At 50.2% G+C, this 21,462-nt stretch overlaps 1 protein-coding gene across 1 annotated transcript in view; it reads left to right on the top strand.

The window, feature by feature from the left end:
* Positions 1 to 1,657: 1,657 nt before the first annotated feature.
* Positions 1,658 to 21,462, top strand: part of LTBP2 (latent transforming growth factor beta binding protein 2) — a 68,768-nt gene continuing 48,963 nt past the window's right edge. The window contains exons 1-3 of the mRNA XM_088167336.1: positions 1,658 to 2,127; positions 10,065 to 10,135; positions 15,694 to 15,937. Of these exons, the coding sequence (XP_088023462.1) occupies positions 1,673 to 2,127; positions 10,065 to 10,135; positions 15,694 to 15,937 (770 nt within the window). The 5' untranslated portion in view covers positions 1,658 to 1,672. The remainder of the gene's footprint in view (positions 2,128 to 10,064; positions 10,136 to 15,693; positions 15,938 to 21,462) is intronic.

Below are 21,462 nucleotides of genomic sequence, written 5' to 3'. Positions count from 1 at the left end.
CACCTGTAGTAGGAGAGGCTGAAGGGAGAGGAGCATCAGTGACATGTAACAGGCTGGGGGAGCAGTGGACCCAGAAGAGGAGCCAGCAGTCCTCTGTTGCTGTCACCCCACACATCAAAAGGGACAAAAGAAATCAGATAAAATTGTGGACTGATATGACAGTTTGCCTTTTATGGCTGAAGGGCTCCCTACTCTGTGAGCTGCTGGAAGATACAAAGGTGCACCCAAAGGATCACTCTGTGGACACGCAGTGTTCCTTGTCCTCTCCTGCAGACATCCAGCTTCTGCACTCGGAGTCACCACAGGACTCACTGCAGAGACAGAATCCAAGGAGCATCTCTTTCCTGTGAGCATTTGTGGTGCTCTAATCTGTCTCTTTGCATGTAGAGATGCAGCAAGAGGCCTTTAGTCACCCACTAAGATAACAAATGCTTCCATGGGTTGGAATGAGCCCACCTCAAAGGAGAGTGTCTTCACCCCAGTGGAAGGATTTGATCCTTGCCCAAGATGGCCAAGAGCAGCAGAGATCTGTAGAGATGTGGCAGAACACAAGGTCAAGCTGATATGTGTGGCTGAAAGGGGATTTGTGCCCCTGTTCTCCCTCCTCCTACTCTCGGTCCTTCTCAGGGCATATAAAGCAAAGCAAACATTTTAAGTCTTCCCTTGACCTCTTGGTACTCAGGCAGAGGGAGATGGGGGGAAGGATGGACATCTACTCTAAGCTCCTGGAATATGTTTCCTGAAAGATCTCTCAGGGTGAAGGATATGGAGCTTACAGGTGGGTCCTTTTCTAGCCCGAACTTATGCAAGGAAGATTATAAAGGCCTGGATGGGGTTGAGAGGATCTAAGAGCTCTGGAGCCAGTGTGGGATAGCCAACAAGGCTCTTCCCATTGCCGTGCCTTTCTCCTGGTAGATGTGATCCAGAGCAGCGAGCGGGCTAGCGGCGCTGATGCAGCTCCACAAGTCCCCAGATGCTGAGGGGCAGTGGTGTATTTTTCTGGAATCCGTGTCTTCTGCTCCGTGCTCCCAAAGCCGGGGTCGCTCCACCTTTCCTGAGCGTTCCAGGCTGCGGCGGGGCCCGGCGGCTCGCTGCGGGCCGGGCGGCGGGGCGGGCTGCGGGGGCTGCATGCCGGCTGCCGGGCCGGCGGCGGCCGGGTCTCCCTGGCCAGGCAGGGGTTAAGGCTTCTCTGTTGTAGTTTGTTTCCCTTTGCCAAAGTGGGTGTTGCTGGAATGTCTCCTCTCCTAAGAAGGGGGGGCAGAGCCGTGTCCTCTGGAGAGGGGGGATGTCAGCATCAAAAAGACACAAAGGGGGAGGTTTCCAAAAATAAAACCCTCCATCCCCTCCAGGCGCTGCCAGTGCCAGAGGCAGGCGCGAAGGTACTTGGAGCTGCCTGCGGAGCGCGGGATCTCGCTGGCAGCCCGGAGAGCGGGGCCGGGCGCCCTTCTCCTTTTCGTCCTCCTGCGGGGGCCGCCCGGGAGCCCTCTCCCCTGCCTCAGCACTGCTCTCTGCGCCCCCGTCCCCGGTGGGCGGCAGGTCCCGTCGGAGTCCCGGAACGGGATGGGGCGGTGAGCGGGGGGCGGAGAGCCGGCGGTCCCCGCTGCCCTGGGGGATGCCAGCCGGGCGCTGAGCGCTCCGCACCGCCCGTCTCCCCTCGCCACCGGCTGACACCATGCGGGGCGCTGCCGCCAGCCTCCTCCCGCTCACCTTCGCCTTCCTCCTGGGCTTCGCCCGCTGTCGGCCGGACTCAGCGCCTAGGCTGGAGCCGGGGGCCGGGGGAGCGGCGCGGCTACGGAGCAGGGGAGCTGCCCTGGGGGCGGTGGGCACGGCGAACGGCCTGTCCGCAGCGTCCCGGTCCCCTCCACCGTCACGGCCCCTCCCCGCAGCCCTCCACGTGGATCGCGGCTCCGCGGCCGCCGCGGGGAGCCCGAGCGGTGCCGACGGCCGGAGGCAGCGTCAGGACCGCGGGCTGCCCACGGCCCGGGGTCAAGCGGGCGATGCAGGGCTCGGTGCCGGCGCGGGACAGAGGAGCAGGCAGGACTCCCCCCGCCAGCGGCAGGGCAGCGGGCTGAAAGCGCGAGTCGTGCCCCGGGCGAAGGAACCAAGCGGCAGAGGGAGGATGGCGGGGTAAGTGCTGCGGTGAGGGACGGGGGAATCCTGCCGGGGCTGCGTAGCGTGAGCCCCGGTGGTCCCGGAGCTTGGGAGCCCCGGAGGGAGGGTCAGGGTCCCATCCCGAGCCCCGCGTTGCGTCCCCTTTTCCATCCCACCGGGGCTGCCACGTCCCTCGCGGGATGGCGGGGCAGTGCTCCGCCGTGACCGGGTCCGGAGCGGCGTGGGAACCCGCTCGGTACTCGCTGCCGTGCGGCGCGTCTGTCCCGCACTCGCGGCCGCGCCGCTCCCGGCCACTCGTGGGTGCGTGTGTGTCGTGTGCACGCAGGCGTGGCGCGCACCCTGGGTGCGCCTGGGCTGCCAGTGGTGGGGTGTGTGGTTCAGGAGTGCTCGCATGTAGAGCCCTTCTGGCAGATCGGGGCCCCGGCTGGCAGACAGCTGCGCGGCAGCGGGCAGGGTCCCAGCTGCCCTCTGGAGCTGGCCGTCCTGGGGGGCATGCAGAGTGGGGGACCCCGAGGGGGATGTAGTATGATTTAGGTGGTGGAGAAGCTGGAGGGGCTTGCTTGGCTCTGAGGGACGGAGTCTGTCTGCTGCCGCTCTTGCTGCAGGTACCTGGCCTCTTGGCTCCTTCCTCCCAGAATGGGCCCCTTGTAAGCACTCCACGCCGCAGCTTCCCATGGCTTGAGTTGGCTCAGCCGAAGGAGGCTTCCTATGACTTGCCTGGCAGGGCTTCTTCCAGCTCCAGTCTCTGGCTACAGCCCTGTGGAGGTGGAGGGGATATCGTATGGCGAGGCCAGCTGCTCGCTTGTGAGAGGAGTCTGCGAGCGGGACGTCTGGCGCAGGGCTGAGACACTCTTCAGCCCAGGGCCCCTTCCTCTGCAGTTTCCTCGCTGCTCCCCCGTGGCTGATGCCCTTCGAGATTAGCTCCTTTGCCACCTGGGCAGGGCTACCAAAACCATCGCTCAGGATTTTGACGAACCCATGTGGCACTGTGTGTGTCCGCTCTCATGGGAGCCTTGCAAGGGGGATTATTTGGGGCAGGCTCTGGGTTTACAGCCCTCTGACATGAGCAGAAATGTCTTCTGCTAACATCTGGTGCAGAGCTTCACCAGAAAACAAAAGGTCTGTCTCTCTCACATGCACATCTCCTTGCAAAGTTTTAAGACAAAAATATTTTCTGTGCCGCTCTGTGTACTTTCCTTCAACAGATCCACAGAAGCACCAAGTTCGCTCTGCTTCCATTATGTTTGATACACAAAGTATCACTAACAGCTAGGCATACAGGTTCTGGGCTTACCCAGCTCATTGGTTTGGCTTGTCAGCTACCCAGAGAGGAAGTCTCGAGAAGATCCAGTCCTGCTCAGTCAGATTTGGACTTTTTTGGGCTCAGAAAGATTTTACTCTTTCTGCAGTTGGAATGCTGTCAGTGTTGCTTTGGGATCATGTAGCAGTTTGGTTGAATTTGAGTCATCTGATACGTAGCATGTTTGTTTTCAGATTGCAGCTGCCTCTGGTGACAACAGCTGGCCTGTGCTGCTGTCAGGAGTATGTGGGCTGCCCCAAGGTTCACACTGTGTTCAGAAGAGTGCTGAACCTTTTTGCAAGTAGCTCTCATCCCTTAATCCAGGGTGTAAACAGGGATGGTTGGTCCAGCACTTGCACACAGTTTGCCTGTTGTCATTTATATCTGAGAGTGCCATTGTCTCCAAGCTTAAAGGAAGGAAGAGCTGTGTCCTAGTGCTGTGTTTCTCACGCCGGCTCTGCCGCACTCTCTGCCTCTGCTCTGCACTGGAAGATCAAAGCTGGGGATACAAAACTTTCTTCAATCTCCAAGAACTTCAGTTCTGAAAAGTGCCTGTGATGGTTTTCTGTCTGTTCTGGAGCCCAAAGCGTCACTTTTGAAGCTTCTCTATAATCTACTGTCTTCGGAGCTTAAGAGGAAGCCTAGCTGAAATAATAGTCCATGAGTACCCACATGGTGTTGCTCCTCATGGAAAGCTATCTACTGTTGCCTGCAGTTATTCTGTGAGACTCTGTCCTTCCACCTCATCCATCTTCTTACGCCCCTTGCTGCACCACACACATTTTCATCCAGGAAACTCAGGGCCCCTAAAAAACTTCAGTTTATGATGTTTCATTTTTTTGCCAGGTGGGGTCTTTTCTGTTCTGCTATTTACACTGAACTCTTGCTAGGCTCTGATATGACAACCTTCATTTTCCCTTACTCAGGTAACTTTGCTGGCGCACTAAACCCCAGTACTATTTATTTATGTAATTATTTTGGCTAAAAATCTCAGTTTGTTGCCTTTCCAGATTCCCCAGTTGGAGCTCTCTGCTGGTACCTTCAGGGGCCTTGCAGAGTTCTGTGGTAGAAAAAAAACCATTTATTGGCACTCTATGTTTTTCAATATAATTATTTTCTCACACTGATATGATAGCTGCATACCCAAGATTGAATTTCTTTCCTGGGGACTCTTTGGATATGTCTGTCATCCTGCTCATGTCTGACCTTTTTGCAGGTGTGACTTGCACAAGCAATTTCATGAATGCATCCAACTTCAAGACTTGCAAGAGCTGGGTTTTAGTATTTTCCCCACAAGCGTATTTATATTTAAGCATTTTCCCACACCTCACTTACTGTGACGTGACTTTTGATATCCCAGCAAACATCACAGAAAATTACTGACTTCTGACACTGAGTGAAGAAAACAATCCAGCCCTGAAAACATCACTGTTCTGCTCTTCTCAGCTTAACATCCCTGTTTCTCCAGCTCCCCTGACTAGAAGAATTTTCCTCTTGAGTGTTGTCGGGTAGGGTAGCTCTGACACATGCCAACGAGTGTACTTTTGTGCTGGATGCATCACTAATTTGGGCTGGCCAGTCCTGCTGGGAGGACACTGTGGACATCTCCCTCTACATCTGTGTCCCTTGGGATGTGTCCCCACCTTGTTCTCTGCCCTGCAGCTGGGAGGGTGGGTCACGGTGATAAGGAAGGTGGGTAATGGGAGAGTAATCAGGGGAAGCCTCTATTTCTGGTACCTGCCTGGACAGTTTCAAGGGGCATATAAAGCTTCCCAGGTAGCAGGCAGAGAGTGCCACATTCATTCTTTCTCCCTCCCTTTTTTTTTTGGGGGGGGGGGGGGGCATTCTACACCCCAGTTCACATTTAATTGCTGTCGTAGACACTATCTGTAACTGTATAATCCTGTTTTACCCAGGCTTTGTGGCATACAAGTTCTTGCCGCAATGTGTTTGTAGGATTGCTTAGGAGTGGAGGCAGTTAATGCTGATGTGGACTTGGCAGAAGGTTTTCAGTGACTCATCGATGCCAACAGCATTTTGCTAATGTTCTTCACTGGGTCTGACTGCAAATATTTCATATGCATTTGGATGAAGTTCACTTCCCTGCAGTAGAAAGGCAGACCTGATGATCTAATGGTCCCTTTGGTCTCCTGTGAGGATGCTGTACATGGTCTGAATGGAGTCGGCATATCTGGCAGCACAGAGTTCTGTGTAAAGCTGAGAGATGATGCATAGATTGCTATTAAAATAAGTGGTGAAGAAAACGGTTCCACTGAATGCTTCAGAAACAGTATGTGATCATTGCTATAGAAGCCATGATCTTACTACTGTTTTCTTGTTTTCCTTCCCCTCGGTGCCTGTTATAGTTGCTTGGTTCTTGTTTAAGATAATACTGCAAGATCTTGCAGGCTGTTCTCATACCTCTGCACAGCCTGACTCCAATCCTGATGGTGGCCTCTGGCTGCAGCAGCCAAGGAGGGGATGAAGGAGCGGCTTGCAGCAGCCCCTTCACACAAGTCAGAGGTTGTGCCAGTGCATCCAGTCAGGGCTATGAATGGTTCTTCTGGGTGCAGGGATGCTTCATGGCACTGGCTTCAGCTCTGTGGGGAGTCTCAAGGAGCTGTCTATCCCAGAAAAGGAGCAGACCAGTGAATAGTGCCTGGGAGCTCCTGTACACCAAGCTCAACATGCCAGGGATTATACCTGGGTATAGATGATGCATGCCAGCCACAGAATGAAGAAAAAGCTTGGTTTGCAGTTGCTCTTTGGAGACCTCAGGGTGTACCTGGAGACAGAGGTTGAGATGTGGATACCGTGTCCCAATCTGCATTTTCCCATTTTCCTGCTGAGCTATGCCTTAGGGTTTTCTCTGGCACTGTGGCTATTTAGCTGTCTGAGCTATTCAATGCCCTTTCTCTTAAAAGGGGGAACTGGCTACTGGAAATGGTCTCTGTCTGCTTTGGCCTGAACTGAGCTGGGGACTATTTTGGAAGGTGCTAAGTGGCCCATGAGCCCTGTAGCAGCACAGTGTTACAAGCAATTAAGTCTCAGTACCTCTGAATGTTCTCAGCAATGTTTCATTTCACAGGATATGTGCTAGGTGACCTGACCCTTAGGAAATACATTAATTAACCTCTTCCACTGGTAAGGAGACAGAGATAGGAAACACTGATTGTTTGCTGAAGGCTTGTTTTGGCATCGGTGCTAGGGGTGGGATTAGGGCATCCCATAGAACATGACCTAATATGAGGTTCAGCTTGCAAGACCCATGTGAGGACATGTCTTCCTTTCTGCTTTGACTGTTGAGTTTCTTTCCAGCTGGGAGAGCTGCTGATCCACATGGCTGTTCATCCTCTGGCCCCTCTGCAGCCCAAGCTGCCCTGGATGAGGGTACGAGTCATGCTCCCATTTCCTTGCTGCTGTTCTTCCTGTTCCAAGGAGTGGGTAAGCAGGAGAAAACCTGGATGCTAAGCTCAGGCAGCTACTGAATGCTTCAAAGTTATGATCATGGCTCTGGCTTACCTCATTGTTGGGTCTGCCAGGGGCTTGGAGTACCACGTCACCCAGCAGGTCCTCTTGCCGGGCAGTTGGAAGTCCTTGTTCCTGTGCAATAAGGGGTGATCAGAGGCTGCTCATTGTCTGTAGGAGCTGCTCACAACCCTGTTGTGGTGACACCGTACCTGGGGGGACTCTGCCACCTGTTTGCACTCCAGAAGCAGCACTGGAAGGAGTGGCCCAGGGCTGGACATGCCCTACAGGGGGCTCATGCTTGAGCCACATCTTTGCCTAAAGCGTTTGTAGTGTCATGTGTAGCAGGATAAATGGATGTGGAGACCACCACTCTCTCTCAAGCATCATCCCAGAGTGTTGTAAACTCCTTAAACTTCATGGGATCCTTCTGAATTCTTTGCAAGGCAGTACAAACCACACGGCATTCAAACCAGGCAAATGACAACAAAATACTTTAAGTAGAACCAGACGTGCTCAGGAATGGGTTCTATGCAGCAAAGCTCCTATAGCTATTGCAGCTATGATACTCTTGCTTACCTGTGCCTCATGCTCTATGAGATCTTGCCCATTTGGCTTTCATCAGGAAATCATGGTTCCTCTCCACCCTCCAGCACTACCTACACGTTGCTCCTTCCAACTGCTCATTTCCAGTCTTGGAGGTCCTCCCTGCCTCCAACTCTTCCCATTCTCTCATCCAGGACCTTATGGTAAGAAGGAACATTCCCATCCAGGTACTCCTTCTGTCCCTGCCTCTGGGGCACCCCTGCCAGGTCACTCCCCTCTACACATGCTGGGCTATTCTCCCTCCAGGAGCATTGCCCTGGTTGGTGCTGGCATCAACACTAACCCCTTCACCTGGGGCTGGCAACTCATGTCTGGGTTTGGCAGTGACATAGAGTGGCTCTATTAATGAGACATCTGTGCTGAGCCCAACAGGATTTTCATGACTTCAGGAGTGGTCTTGTCTGCTCAGGCTTGGGCCCCTATTTTAGCCTCATGTCTTTCTTCCTGTGACCTCTGGTTTCGTGTTGGCATTGAAAGCAACTAGCAACAAACTCCCTCCAGCATGCCTGTGAGAGATGTAGATAAAATTTAAACTTTAATCCCATAAAGAACTAATAGTATGATTCAAGGTCAAAACAGCTTCTCTGGAGAAGGTAGCTATTTTGCCTACAAAAACCATGATTTTCTGGATAAGTTGAGGTGAGAAAGGGCAAGGGCTTTTCTCACTGAGCAGACTGAATATGACTTATGAGATGTGTTTCACCTGTGCCAAAGGAGGAATGGGATCTGTCACAGTCTAAGCAAAGATGCTTATGTTGCTGCTTGGAGTAGGGTCCCTCTCTGGACCTTAATTACCCAAAGACCTGCTCCAGCTTAATGGTTTTCTCTTTTTACTGATCAGGACCCCTTAAGAATGTTTAAGGCCTTGTAAGCTCTTATGCAGTAAATAAAGGAAAGGGCTTTTTCATTGGATGTTTTCTGAGGATGTTTTAAGGAAGAGACTCATACATCTCTTTAGGTTGACTGACAAAATGCTGGAAATTGGTGCTCTTGCCCAGCCAGAGCAGATATGAGTAAGTGCTAGAATTATTTTGGCTTATTCTGCTTGCAGGAACTTAGACCAAGGGAATTTAAGTGCTTTTTCTCTATAAAAATGTGCCCAGATTAATAAAACATTGTTCCTGAAGGACTACGTAACACTTTTAAATGATGTGGCTTCTCAGACCACTTCCCTTTCCCAGAGGGAGCAATTGTACCTCTACAGGTACAAATGTACCTCTTCATTTGTGAACACCAGAACAATCCTTAGCATACCTGCCACCCACTATCCTTGGCTCTCCTAAAACGTGGGCCCCACAGTTTGAGCCTTGGCACTTCTGGAGTTTCATCTCATGCCATGTGGATGCAGAAGTCAGGAGGATGCCAGTTTAGAGCAGGATCTTCCTCTGACCCTGCTGTGTTCATGTTAAAGTCAACCCAGAAGACAAATGTGCATGTTTCTGTGGTTCCTGTAAATTCTGTCAGCAGCTCTGACTGCCTTGTCCAGCATTAGAAATAAACCATATTCCCCACTTCATTTCCAGAGGATTTCCAGAGCTTTCAGGCTATTTCTAACTTTCTGTCTTTTGACAACTGTTCTTTCTCATTTACCTAGACATGCAAAAGTTACCTATTTCTAAAACCTTTTCTCCATGATGAGTAATACTCTTGGAGAGCATGCTGGAACTTGTTATTCTTTCTCACTACAGACACTTAAATATGATGTGACCAGAGGAAGCAGCATTAGCTGCCTGCTTGGGCATTGCAGAGCACCTCTTAGAGGCCCAGCACTGTCTATGATAGCTGTATGTTGATAGGCATCCCTAACTGAAAACACTTAAGAAAGGAGAGGTGGGGAGGATGTAATTTATATAAGGGCAGTCAAAAAGTAACTGCAGCTAAATCTTGGATTCAACACTCACAGAAGTGATTTCAGCATCTTGGAATTAGTGTGGTCTGTGCTTATCAGGTAGACACAAATTTCATAGCACCAGAGAGTCCTCAGCCTCCTGGGTCACTGCACTAGAGATGGATCACAAATGCAGGACTGGGGTGCTTACAAAGGGAGAGCAAGCTGGGGAGCATCCCAGAGTGCAGCTTCTGACGTGCCCTCCCTCCCAGGGCAGGGCAGCAGCAGTTAGGTGGAGAATGAAGTGTTGTCTTCAGCTAAAGCAGCTCAGGACATTTGCAGAGGCAAGATACTATGACCAAAGTTGAAATCAGGCCCAACTTAAACTCCAGTACCATGAAGAACCATGAGATCTTTAATGATCTTTGGCTGCTGGCCTCTAATTGCTCTCAGGAGGAAAATGGTTCCTCTGAGTTCTGTGCCAGGAATCCAGCATAATGCCAGTTCAAAAGGGAGCTCCTCTCTCAGGGATCGCTCACACTGCAGCATTACAATCCTTGGGGGTTTCTTTTCCAAGCACTTAAACAACTCAGCCCTTGTCCCATTGGTTTTGATCTCAGCTGCTGGTCCATCTGGGAGGAAATATCAGATGCTGCAGGAAATAATTTTGTGGGTGACTCAGAGGTGATGGCTGCAGCAAGACCTCAGCTTCCCCCTCTCCTAACCACACTGCTTTGTCTCTCTGCTTAGGCCAAATGTCTGTGGCAGACAGTGTTGCCCAGGATGGACCACAGCTCCAGGCACAAACCGCTGCATCAAACGTGAGTATGACACTCTCAGCCAGTGTGAGTCTCAGGATGCATCCCTAAAAAGTGCTTGAAGACTGCTGTGACCCCACACACTTCCCATGCACTGTGGAAGAGCAGGAGATAAATCATGGGGTCTGTGGAGGCAGTGCCACAGCCTTGCTGTGGGACTGCCAGGCTATAGGTCAGCTCTTCCTGTCTGCCAGCAAAGTCTGAGTACACAGAGTAATTATGGTTTTACTTCATTATTATTATTAGTGTCCATCCATGGCAGGATCTTGTTGGGGCAGGGCATTGCGGTGGCATATTTATGTGTGAGTTTTGAGCCTTGGGCTCTCACTTGTCCAGCATGGAGCAAAGACAGGCCTGTGAAAGCCCCAGCAGTTGGGAACTGACAGACTGGGGCTGTGCTCATGTGGGTGAACACTGCTGATGCTGAGCAGGGAATCAGGGCAGGGCTGCAAATTATCTGAGTGCTATTAAGGAAAGCAATTCTTGGATTTGGCACAAGGGCTGGGCTGGGTGGGTCTGGAGCGTGGGGTGCCTAAAATGGCAGCGAGGTGCAAGGTGCTCCTGCAGTGCAAAACTGCCTGGCCAGGACCCTCCTGCCTACCCACAGAGGAAGTATTAAGTGTTTTGCTCATCCAGGCAGCCCTGGTGCAGCCCTGTGGGCTCCCTGACACAGCACTGGCAGAGAAGATATTTGGGTAGGCACCAGTGCGAAGCGCACCAGAGACAAGTGAGCTGTCATCTGCATCCTCAATAGCTCTGCAGCCACAGATCAGCCCCTGCTGTGATCCCTGTCCCTGAAAACAGGGCTGCAGCACACAGCTCATCTGTGGGACGTGCCCAGGGACTGCTGGCCCCCTGCACCTGCTTGGGCCCAGGGAGGTGCCTGTGGTGCTCGGTCAGCTGGGAGGGCAGGGAGCACAGGCAGAATTGGTGAGAGCATCTGCCTTTACTTGAGTGCAGCAGCTGCCCAGATGTTGAGCAGGGAAGGAGGCTCGGTGTTGTTTGCTGGGATCTCACGGCGCTTTGGCCGTGCTGGGGTAATTGCATTAGCAATCGCTGTTTGGGAACAGGGGGCCAAGGGCTGACTCACCTCCCTTCTCCCTCTCCCCCATGACGGCAGAAGCCAAACGGTAGAGAGCGTGCTGTGCTGCCAGACAGTGTCTGTAAACACAGCGCGGGGCCAGCCATGGCAGCATCTTTCTCTCATTAGGGATTTTGGTAGGAGCAGTAGATCTGGGCTTGCAGCCATGCAGGCTGCCTAGTGATTGCTCAGGTGCTGAGCCCTTGTTCCCAAGGATTCATTAAAAGGACAGTGTCAACATGATCAGGCCTGACAGTGTCTCCCTGACCGGGGATGGTAAAGCTCAGGCAGGACTTCGGTGGAGATTGTGATGTGTAAACATAATTTAATTCCCAGCTACCTCCCTCCCTGGGCTTTTCTGCTGGAGTTTAAACTGCTGGAGACATTCAGCTGTTTTTAAGGCTGCCAAGGCAAGCTGGACAGCCCATCCCCGTTACATTTCTGCACTGTAATGCTGTTTAATGTCTGTTCCCATGGTCTTTGATATGTGGCATGTCAAGGAAGTTAGTGGGGTAGAAATGCAGCCAGAGAGAACCTCTTAAGAGTGATGAAACATGGAATAATTGGCATTCAGGTGTTGGACAGATCCTTGGTTTTCAAGGATTTGAGCCTGGGTGCAGGAGAGAGGATAGGTCAAATTGTTGCCGTAATCTACGTCCTCTCACCTACCAAGGGTGGTGGTTTCTTCCTTCACCCATACTTTTTTAGGCATTCTTTTTTATTCTTTCAACATCCCTGCATATGACTTAACTCCAGCCTTAGGGAAGTGTCTCTCCGTATGTTTCAGATTTGAGGACCAAAGTTGCAGTGAGGACTTGTGGAATTTTCAGACAGTCTGTGATTGAGAAGATAAAAAGAGAAATATCTTTCCCTGGAGCAACAACATCTCCTGGGAAAGTGGAAATGAGCTAAGGAGATTTAGGAGGAAGACCTTGCCTATTTGCAGAGGCCTTGATTTCTACCCAAACAGTGCTGGGTCATCACCCTGAGCTGCATACAGGAGCTGTATGTGGTGAGGCTCCAGAGGTCTTCTTGCAGAAGGGGCCCATAGGGATAGTGAGCTGCATCTGAATGGAGGCCTGAAGGATTCAGCCTCCTGCCTGTTTAACTTTATGTTCTCAGTTTAGTGGAGAAGAAACTTGAACACGAGCTGGCCAGAAGCCCCCTTGCATTAGGGGCTGCAGTGTACACTTGTCAGTAATTTAGATGCTGCCTATTAGCTCATAAATGCTCAGCCTCTCCATGTTAGTTTATCAACCTCCACTTTCGTCAGCATTATTCATGGTGGTTCTTTGCTGTTTCCAGAGACAGTACCCTGGGCTGGGCTGGGAATGCAGCATGAGCTTTTTTCCTGACATATTTTAAAGTTTAAAAGAAACATTTTTAATCAGTGTGTCAGGAAGGACTAAATAAACGAATGCACTTTCCAATCTTACACAGATGGTCTTGCAGTTAAGATGGTTAATAAAGGTGCAGGGATTCCAGGCTGAGTCTCTGGCTCTGCTGTGGCCTCACAGCGTGACTTCAGACAGTCCCATTAGCATCCCTAGGGCTTTTCCACATCTGCAAAATGACATTGACATGCCTCTTCTTTTGTCTTTCTTCTGAACAGTGGCTATAGGGTTTTTTGAACCCTGGCTGTTCTTCACGGAAGTTCTGTTCTCTGTCTGTTATTCCTGCATTGCTGTTGATCTACCTCCCTGTCATCCTGCACAGATCTCATTTGTGTTAAATTGTCCACCCCTTCTGGCACACTCCCACAGTCAGAGGTATAAGTTAGAACTGAGTTTACATACATAACTTTTCCATGAGAAAGTGGACTAAATAACCCCAGTGCATCTAAATAACCCCTTCAGCATCTTCTCAGTTTTCCTCTGGAGGCCCTAGCTGATAAACAGGTTCCCCTGCATTTTAAATGGAACTGCACAGGAGCTGCTTAAAGTGAAGATCTACATCACTCTCCTAGATGAATAGCATGACCAGAGCTTCAGGGACTCAGTAATTGAATGTCACCTTGCATGTCATTGTTCAACCCTGGGCCAGGTGTGCCTGCAAAACAATGCAAGGCTGAACTTGGTGGCATTCCCCTCTGAAGGGCCTGACTGGTTGGTCAGAGGCATGCCACAGTCATCCCTGCTGTGTGACCTTGCTGGGAGGACTTACCTCATGCACTGAAGACTAGACTTGGTCTGTGAGGGCACTGCTATATGTTCTTGAACAAACTAGGTTTTCTATTAGTGACATTTCAGCAGTGCTCCAAGTCTTATTCTTTTATTAAGAGTTTTGAGATGACTATTTTTATTTCCCCTAGTCCCTAGCTCCTGGAACAGGTGATTACATGAGACTCCAGTGAGAAGAAATGACTTAACCGAAACTGTTTATAGTACCCCAAGATGGGGAGCAACACCTCAAAGTAACCCCTGAGGTCAGAAAACAGAAAGCAAAGAGAAAGATTTCATATATATATATATATATGTATTTTAACCATCTTGTTTCTTCAGCCAATGCTATGATTTGGGGGACCTGAATAGTGATTTCACACACTTGTCACTGGAAGTGCTGCCACTAACTGATCTGCTCTCCTTATATTGCATAGCTGAACTGAGTGAAAAACAGCAAATTTTAAAGCTCTTTCAAGTTCTTCTCGATTCTGTAAAGGCAACTAGGAAGGGGATTAATCCTAGAGTTAACCTGTTTCAGCTAGGGCAGCTCCCCATTCATCCTGCTTGAAGAGACCAGAAGACTAATCCCATTCCCTTCTTCCTCTTCTCTATGTAAACTGCCTTAGGGGCTTTTTAGAGTGCCTGGTCACTTATCACCACTTTCCTGCTGAAGGGTACAGTCTAAGGTGACTCTGCTGGTGAGAGAGGTTGTGAGAACTGCTGTGGTTCCAGGTCCCAGCATCGTGGCTCTGCAGTATTTCAGCATGTGAAGTGGTTGTTTTCAATGGCAGGCTTCCTGGGCTGGTGGCCTTTGTTAAAACAGGCATTTATTGGGAGATAACAGTAGGGACTGGCAGCCTATTTAAATCACAGCTGAGTTTTGTATTATAAATTACATCAACTTCTGGAGTGCCAGACTTCCCAGAGACGCTTAATTCCTGCCTGACTAGGACCTTGTCCCTGTTCCAGAGACTGCAGTGTTGGCTGATTTATTTTACTGGGAGATTTCATCAAAACCTCTGGCTTTAACCTATACAGCCCTACGTGACTTGGGGTCTCCTTTTCCTTGAGATCTCCTTGTTTTCATGAGTGTTAACATGGTAATAAATGTCATATGAAACATTCCAGTGAGCATATCCCTGATCTAGTTAGGAAAAGCTGATGGCAGGCTAGTTTTGGGATGAGGGAAGGGTTGTAGGGGCTATACTGCTGTGAAAGGAATTCAAGTGTCTGCATAAGGACTTCTCTCACTTGATGACAGCAGGATGATGTACGGAGGGCACACGAGGAAAGCTGTCTGTGTTTGTTGTCCAGGAGCAGCGTTTCTCGCAGGCATGCTTCTGTCTCACAGGAGTGGAGAGCACAGCCAGAAAGGGAGAGACATGCTCATGAAAGCCCTAGAGTTGTGTGTAAGGTGGTGAGACGCCCCTGCAGCTTCCGTGGGGCTGTCCTAGGACAAGAGATTTCAGCAGAAGCAGTGGTTTCATGGGTTGAAATCCATTCACAGGGTTTCCATGTGGCTGGAGGTTAATGTCTACCTTGTGTTGTCCAACAAGCTTTCATTACCCTTTGACCAGCTGGCACCTTCTTTCTTTGAAGGACAACACTGTTGTTTTCCAGTTTCAATTACTCTTGCTCAGAACAATGAGCCTGGTCCTACTGGAGCAATCTGTGGATTCCTGGCTGCCACTGCCTGGGTTATAAACCCAATTTGGCATCTGTTGACTTGGGAAGTGTTAGGGTCCTGTGTATAATTAATAGCACTTTCCTCCTGGGGTGCAAACTGAAGCTGATGTGCTGTAATTAGGAACACACACAGGCTCAGAGGTTGATTTAGGCATAAGGTTATTGAACTGTAAGTCCCCGTAGCAGTGGAGGAATTTGAGCACAGTGACTCCAAAATCAGCTGCGAAAGGAAAGCTGGAAAGCACTGAAGAGGGCAGGCCAGGGGCACTGTGAAAATCAGACCTCAAAACAGACTAAAGGTAACATGCAATCTCTGGCTTTGCAAATTAGGACTTATTCCTGTCCAGAGAACTCTGGGCAATGCTGGAAGCCATGTGTTCTCTGCAGGCCATGCTGCTCATTTCTGAACTTTCTGAAACGAGTATTGTTGGAGAAAAGCTTTGCAGAGACCAGTGCAGAGAATAGAGGTGACCTTGTGTTAGGGGCCCACAGCAGTTATAACACCAAGATTGTGAAGGTCACCTGCCTGCAGAGATGAGATGGAACTGTCCCAGCTGTGCTGCCCCAGCTGGGTGTCACCACCATGGGGCTAAAGTCCTGTGTGCACTGACTGCCTTTCTGTGTCTCCTCAGCTGTCTGCGACCCGCCGTGCCAGAACAAGGGCTCCTGCAGCCGCCCCCAGGTCTGTACCTGTCGCTCAGGCTTCCAGGGCTTCCGGTGTGAAGAAGTCGTTCCTGAGCAGGAATACCACCCGCCTGGCGCTGCTGCTGCCTTCCAGCCCCCCACAAGCTCCCTCCGGAGGAGGACCAGCACAGTAGGGCGGGATGCCTCCCCGCAAGGAGCTCAGGCACCCATCCCACGGCACGTCCCAGCTGTGTAAGTCAAACCTGCTTCCTGCCAGGATGCTCTGCCAATCCCTCAGGCACCTAACACCTTCATCAGCTGGGCCACGGTGTTTGCTTCATGGACCAGGCAACGTGGCTCCTGACCAAAACTCTGCCATAGGGTGTGGTAGCTGACATAAAGGGGGTCAGGTCCTGCTGTCCCTCCAAGGAACTCAGTTTGTTTCCAGCACTTTGTCACGGTCCCCTAGCACTCACAGGAACGGGGCAGGCTAATGATGATCTCATGAGGAAGAAGAACTGTGAAGGTCACCAGTTTGTCCTTGTCCTGTTGGTGAATAGTCTTCATGGTAGCAGCAGGGTGGACAGAGGAGTGGTGGGTAAATCTCTTTCCCAAGAGGATAATTTTAGGGCAATATAACCAGGTAATACCCACGGAAGAGTACATACACACATCTGAGGTGTGCTTGTAAGTGCTGGTATTAGCAAAGCAGTGACACTCAGAGATGTCTCCTGGCAGACTCTGGCAATTATTGAGCCATTTGTTCTATATTTATGAGTAATTTGTGAGTAATTTATGAGTAATGCTGTGGTTTAGGTAATTTTGGTGCCCGGGTGGATGCCTGCATATTGAATACAGATGCAAAGGTGGAGTTGTTGGAGGTCCATGCAGGAGGGTCTCTGAGGAGTGTGTTAAGCTCAGGATAACAACTGTGGCACCATCTGGTCTTTTGGGTGAGGAAGAACTTAGTGCTGCAGTGCACCTGCCTTAGATCAATGCTGAGATGCTCGTGTACCTGAGCTACCACTCCTTCACAAAACTTCATGTTTTGTAAAGTCCTGCTGGAGCTGAAGTTGTCTTTGCTCAATGAGGCAGTAACGATTGGGGAGGCTTATTTATTATTTCTCTAATAATCACTGCTACTGTGTCAGCAGCTTTGTGGGGATGGAGCACTGAGAGTAGTGCCTGCTCCTGTACAACAACCCACATTTTGTTTGGTTTTTTTAGAGCATCTCCACTTTTCTGTAAGAGTCCATGAACATGGGAGCAAAGTGTAAGACTGCATCACCACAAAAGGTCCCTGTGTTTTTTGGAGCTGTTCACTCAATTGCTGGGCCAGAAAGATTGGTTTTGTTGGTAGCCACCAAAGCAGAGAATTTTCTCATGGCTTCCAACAGGAGCCCCTCAGTCACAGTCAGGAAGATATTACAGCAAATTACAGGTGCTCAACCAGGAGGTAACTTCAGTTTCTCTTTCTCTGAGCTTTTGGCTTTCTCTGTCAATATTACTTGGAGCTACCCGAGAAGAGGGCAATTTGGCCTTTGTTATTTTATTTTCCTGCAGATTGTTCCCAATGTGCCCATTACTCCTATAGTAGCTACTGCCTTTCTGTCCCTTTTGAAGCAGAGGCAATGCATGGGCTGGAGACAATTCCAGACTCTTGGCTGTCAAGTTTTGGAGAAGCTCAAATGACTGGCAAAGATTTTACTGGCATCAGGTAGTTCACTAAAGCTGACATATCTTGGAGCCCAAATGGAAGACTATCTGATAGAAACCAAATTCAGGAAAGGCAGAGGTGATGCTGGCAGGGAGAGGTGGCCAAGCCTCTGTCATTGCTGCTCTAAGAGAGGCTTGCTGCCCAAATGAGCATTCAGCCCTCTCACATGTCTGTAATCCTGGGCATTGCTGACGAGTTTCCCTGCAGTGATGACCTCCTCCTACCCCTCGGTGCTAGCACTCTGTGTGGAGGGACTGGAGGGGAGGGAGAGCAGTGTCCTTGGAGATACAGCACCTGTTGAAGGCTTTCCCAGTAAGGAACATGACCTCAGACTCCACACAGAGGACAGAGGGCTGTGCAAGCACTGGCAGAGCATTCTTATCCAGTCAGTCAGACATAGCATCTAGTGATCACTGAACTGGGATTGCTGAATGCCCAGCTGCCTGACGTACCTTAAATCCTCTGGCACTATCCCAAGGAAATAGGAATCCATTAAGGACTATGCTGTGCTGTTCCTCCTTCCCTCCCCATGAAGACCATAGGATGTCATCTTTATCCCATGCTTCAGCAAGAGAATTTGGCTAGCATCCTTTGCAATGGCCATAGGTAGGACACTGGGACACATCCATCATTGACTGCCTTCTGGGGATGTCCTGAAGGATTCACTGAGGCTGTTGTGTGTCTCTTCTAGAGGGAGTTGTCACCACCTCTCTGGGTGCTATGCTGCCTAGGCAATGTTTAACAGCCCTGCTTTGCAGGCAGGTGGAGGGCTGCCTGCATGCTGGCACTGGTCTGCATCAAAATGCCTCTCTTCAGCCTCTGGTGTCTTTCTGTACAATTCAATCACTTGGGTTTTTTCTGTGGTCTGTGGAACTTATAACATGGTGTTGCATGACTTATAACATGGTGTGGCAAGTCTTGTTGCTGTTGGAAGAGTTGTTTCCCAAATGTTTTTGAGTGTCCCTTTCAGCATGCCAACTTCTGGGCTAGCTGCAGAGCCTGTAAGAGTGAGCATCTGCAGCCAAAAGCATGATCTTGGCTATGCCCTCCCATTGCTTCACTTGTTGGTCCCCATCTGGTCTGTGGGTGAGCTGGCTCAGTTCAGTAAACCAGCAAAAAAACAAACACAGCAAAATCAAGGATAATTTTCTGCCACTTCAGTGGGCTAAATTGGCTTATTGGAAGATCATGAGACCAGAAGAACTGGACAGAACTGCAAGTCTAGCAGCGAAGGGGAGGAAAGGAGGGGACTCCCCTTTTCGTGGTGGGGAAGCCACTTCTTAGGTTCATTATTTGTCTCATGAAACCACACTCTTAGACTTGTCTGAACTTGCAGTGACAACATCATCTCTTTCCACTGAAGTACTTTCTGTGCTTTTGCATGAAACTTTCTTCATACAGTTGGGCTGTAGCAGCAAAAGCAAGAAGTTTCTCTTAAAAAAGATAGGTAGAGCTTGCTCATATTAGCAAGTATGAGGATGGGTTCTTAGGCACTGCAAACTCGGAGGTGCATTCACTGGAGTTCAGTTCACTGTCACGTATGAGAGGAACATTTTGGCTTGTCAGGTCCATGGTCTGCTCCGGGATGAGGATGATGGTGGACACTGACATTTTCCAGTCAGTTTGCCATGATTTCACAAGAGTTGGCTTACTTGTCTGATTTGTCAATAAGGAAGAGGTAGAAGAAGCTCTTGAATGGTTCAGTGGATGGAGGACACTGGTGATTCTAGGTCAGTGGTTATGAGAAGACTCTGAGTTCCAGGACGAACACCCAGTCCTCACCCTCCTTGTACATTTGCATTGCTAACAAGCAGGTGTTGCATGAGAGTGGGAGCTTATAGACATCTAAGCCTTGTCTTGCTGTGCCAAGACAGGAAATCAATCTTCACATGAGTGAATTTGCATTCTCCTTTTGTTAATTTGCATCTGTATTGGCTTTATTTGTGTTTGTTTGTACAAAGCTAACAAACAGAAGCTCTGAAGCCATGCGCTAGACCAGTACTATATTAGATTCCCTATAAACATGCAACAAAGCCCATGAATCCTCCAGAGAGACCTGGTCTCCAAGAAGAGATTGGGTTCCTTTTGTTTTCAATGTGTTCTGAAGTGAGTCCTCAGAGAGAGTTAAGAGAGCAACCAGCTGAATTAGTTAGGAGCTGCCTGGACTGAAATATTCCCCACTTCCCTGAGTGATGGGACTGCTTTTATCCTCATCTAGTTGGACTTGCTGCTTATCATGGCACTGCACCTTCACTGTGGGGAGTAATCTGGTCTGGAGGTAAGAAATCTTTGGGAGTCTGTAGGAGCCCATAAAGTGCTGGTGAAGAGCACGACCAGACAGCTGCCTGTTTTCATAGTTCTGCTTCTGGTATGTATGAGCTTCTGGTTCTGCTTCAGGCCCTCCAAAGCTCTGGAAGGACAAGTAGCCTTCTGTGGCTTCCCTTCCAGGAGAGCCCAGGAAACACAAGTGGGACAACAGGAGATGTTACTGTGAGTCCTCTACTCTCAGGGTACCTTCTCATCCTTGGTGAGAAGTGGCAGCTCCTCGAGCAACAGGGCTGTACCAGTCACATGCAACTGGTTGTAGTACTGGTAGATGTATTCAGTCTTACTTGAGCTCAGCTGCTGCCCAGGGAAGGACTAGACTAGGAGAAGGGCAGCTCTGTGTCTGCTTTGCTGACACCAGAGCTGGTGGTGCTCAAATTGTCATCCCTGGTAATACAGGCTAAGCAATGAGTGCCGCTTCCCAAGTCCCTTCAGCAGTCTGTGGCTCAGTGGAGATTTGGAGTCAGATGGAGAGCCTGAGGGAGCCTGTGGAGGCTTGTTAGCTGCTGCAGAAGCTGAGAGGCCCCCGTTCTGTGCTGGTTGGAACAGCAAGTGCTCTGGAGAGCAAAATCCTGGGGGTGTTAGAGGCCCTCCAGGTGCGGACTAGCTGCAAATCCTCCCTCTTCTTGATCTCAGCCTGAATTTCTGCCTGGAGAAGCAAAGCTCTGATGGATGATTGTGCGGGTGGAGTTGCACCTCAGCCCAGAAGTCGAGCTAAATGGAAACAGCTTTGTTTTCCTAAGGCTGGAGTATCAGCAGAATTCATGTTTATTTAGCAGGGAGTGGAAAGAGTTTGTTCCCTTGCCCCTTACCCTCAGGATGGCTGACCAGATGCTTTTGACTCTGGGCAGTGTGTGTGGAGGATCCTGTTGCTGCCACGTGAGAAGGTCCCTTCTGCCAGGAGTGTTGTGCATAAATCTGTAGCCAGCATCTGTGCAAGGGAGCTGTGCTGCCTGGATGGAATGTATGTGCTGGATGATGGCTGCTTGCAAAGCAAGGCATCCTTCCTCTGGGATGAGAAGCAGAGGTGCCTGGGACCTGCAAAGCATTTCCCCAGTAATGCAGGCAAGGGAAAGGGACATAGCTGTGGTGTAAGGTGCTGAGACACTGTGCAGACAGCTTAATGCAGCTAAGCTCTTGAGGGCAGGGAGCTTCCTCTGAGAGGGTTCTGTTTAGGCAAGGCAGTTGCTGGGAGTTGCCTGCTGTTTTCAGGATGGAAAAGGAAGAGGGTTGAGTTGCAACATGCCTGGCCACTGATTTCTGATCTCAGACTCTCCTCTGCAGCACCCTGGAGGAGACATCTCCTCCCTTCCTGATGAGAGGCAGAGCTATAAGCAGCCCTTGAGGAGCTGTGGCAAGCGCTCCTGGCCTGGGAGCACTGGGAACCTCATGCCAGCAGGCAGGCTCTGCCAAAATCTCTGTTCTGTCTCCTGGAAGCAAAGGATTAGAACAGCAGGGAGCAAGCAGTCAGGAGGATCTTGGGTGTGGGGCAGAGGTTGTTGAATGGAGAAAGTGTATTTCCCCCATCTGAAAATTGTTCTGTTTCATTTGAAAATCCTGTTCTGGTGGTAGTCAAATGTCAAGCATGATCCTTTGCAAAGGGGAGTGGAACCCATGGGTGAATACAAAGCTGTCTGCCCTGGGGTGGCCACTTAAAACATGACATTGAGAATGGTGGCTTGGCAAAATCAGCTTGATGAGCTTGTTGTCATTGAGGACTAGCAGATAGAACAGA

Source organism: Sturnus vulgaris, chromosome 6, assembly GCF_052056855.1.
Source record: "Sturnus vulgaris isolate bStuVul1 chromosome 6, bStuVul1.hap1, whole genome shotgun sequence".
In the NCBI taxonomy this organism is placed as follows: domain Eukaryota; kingdom Metazoa; phylum Chordata; class Aves; order Passeriformes; family Sturnidae; genus Sturnus; species Sturnus vulgaris.
The sequence above is the reverse complement of the archived record's forward strand: the minus strand, read 5'-3'. Positions and strand labels throughout refer to the sequence as shown.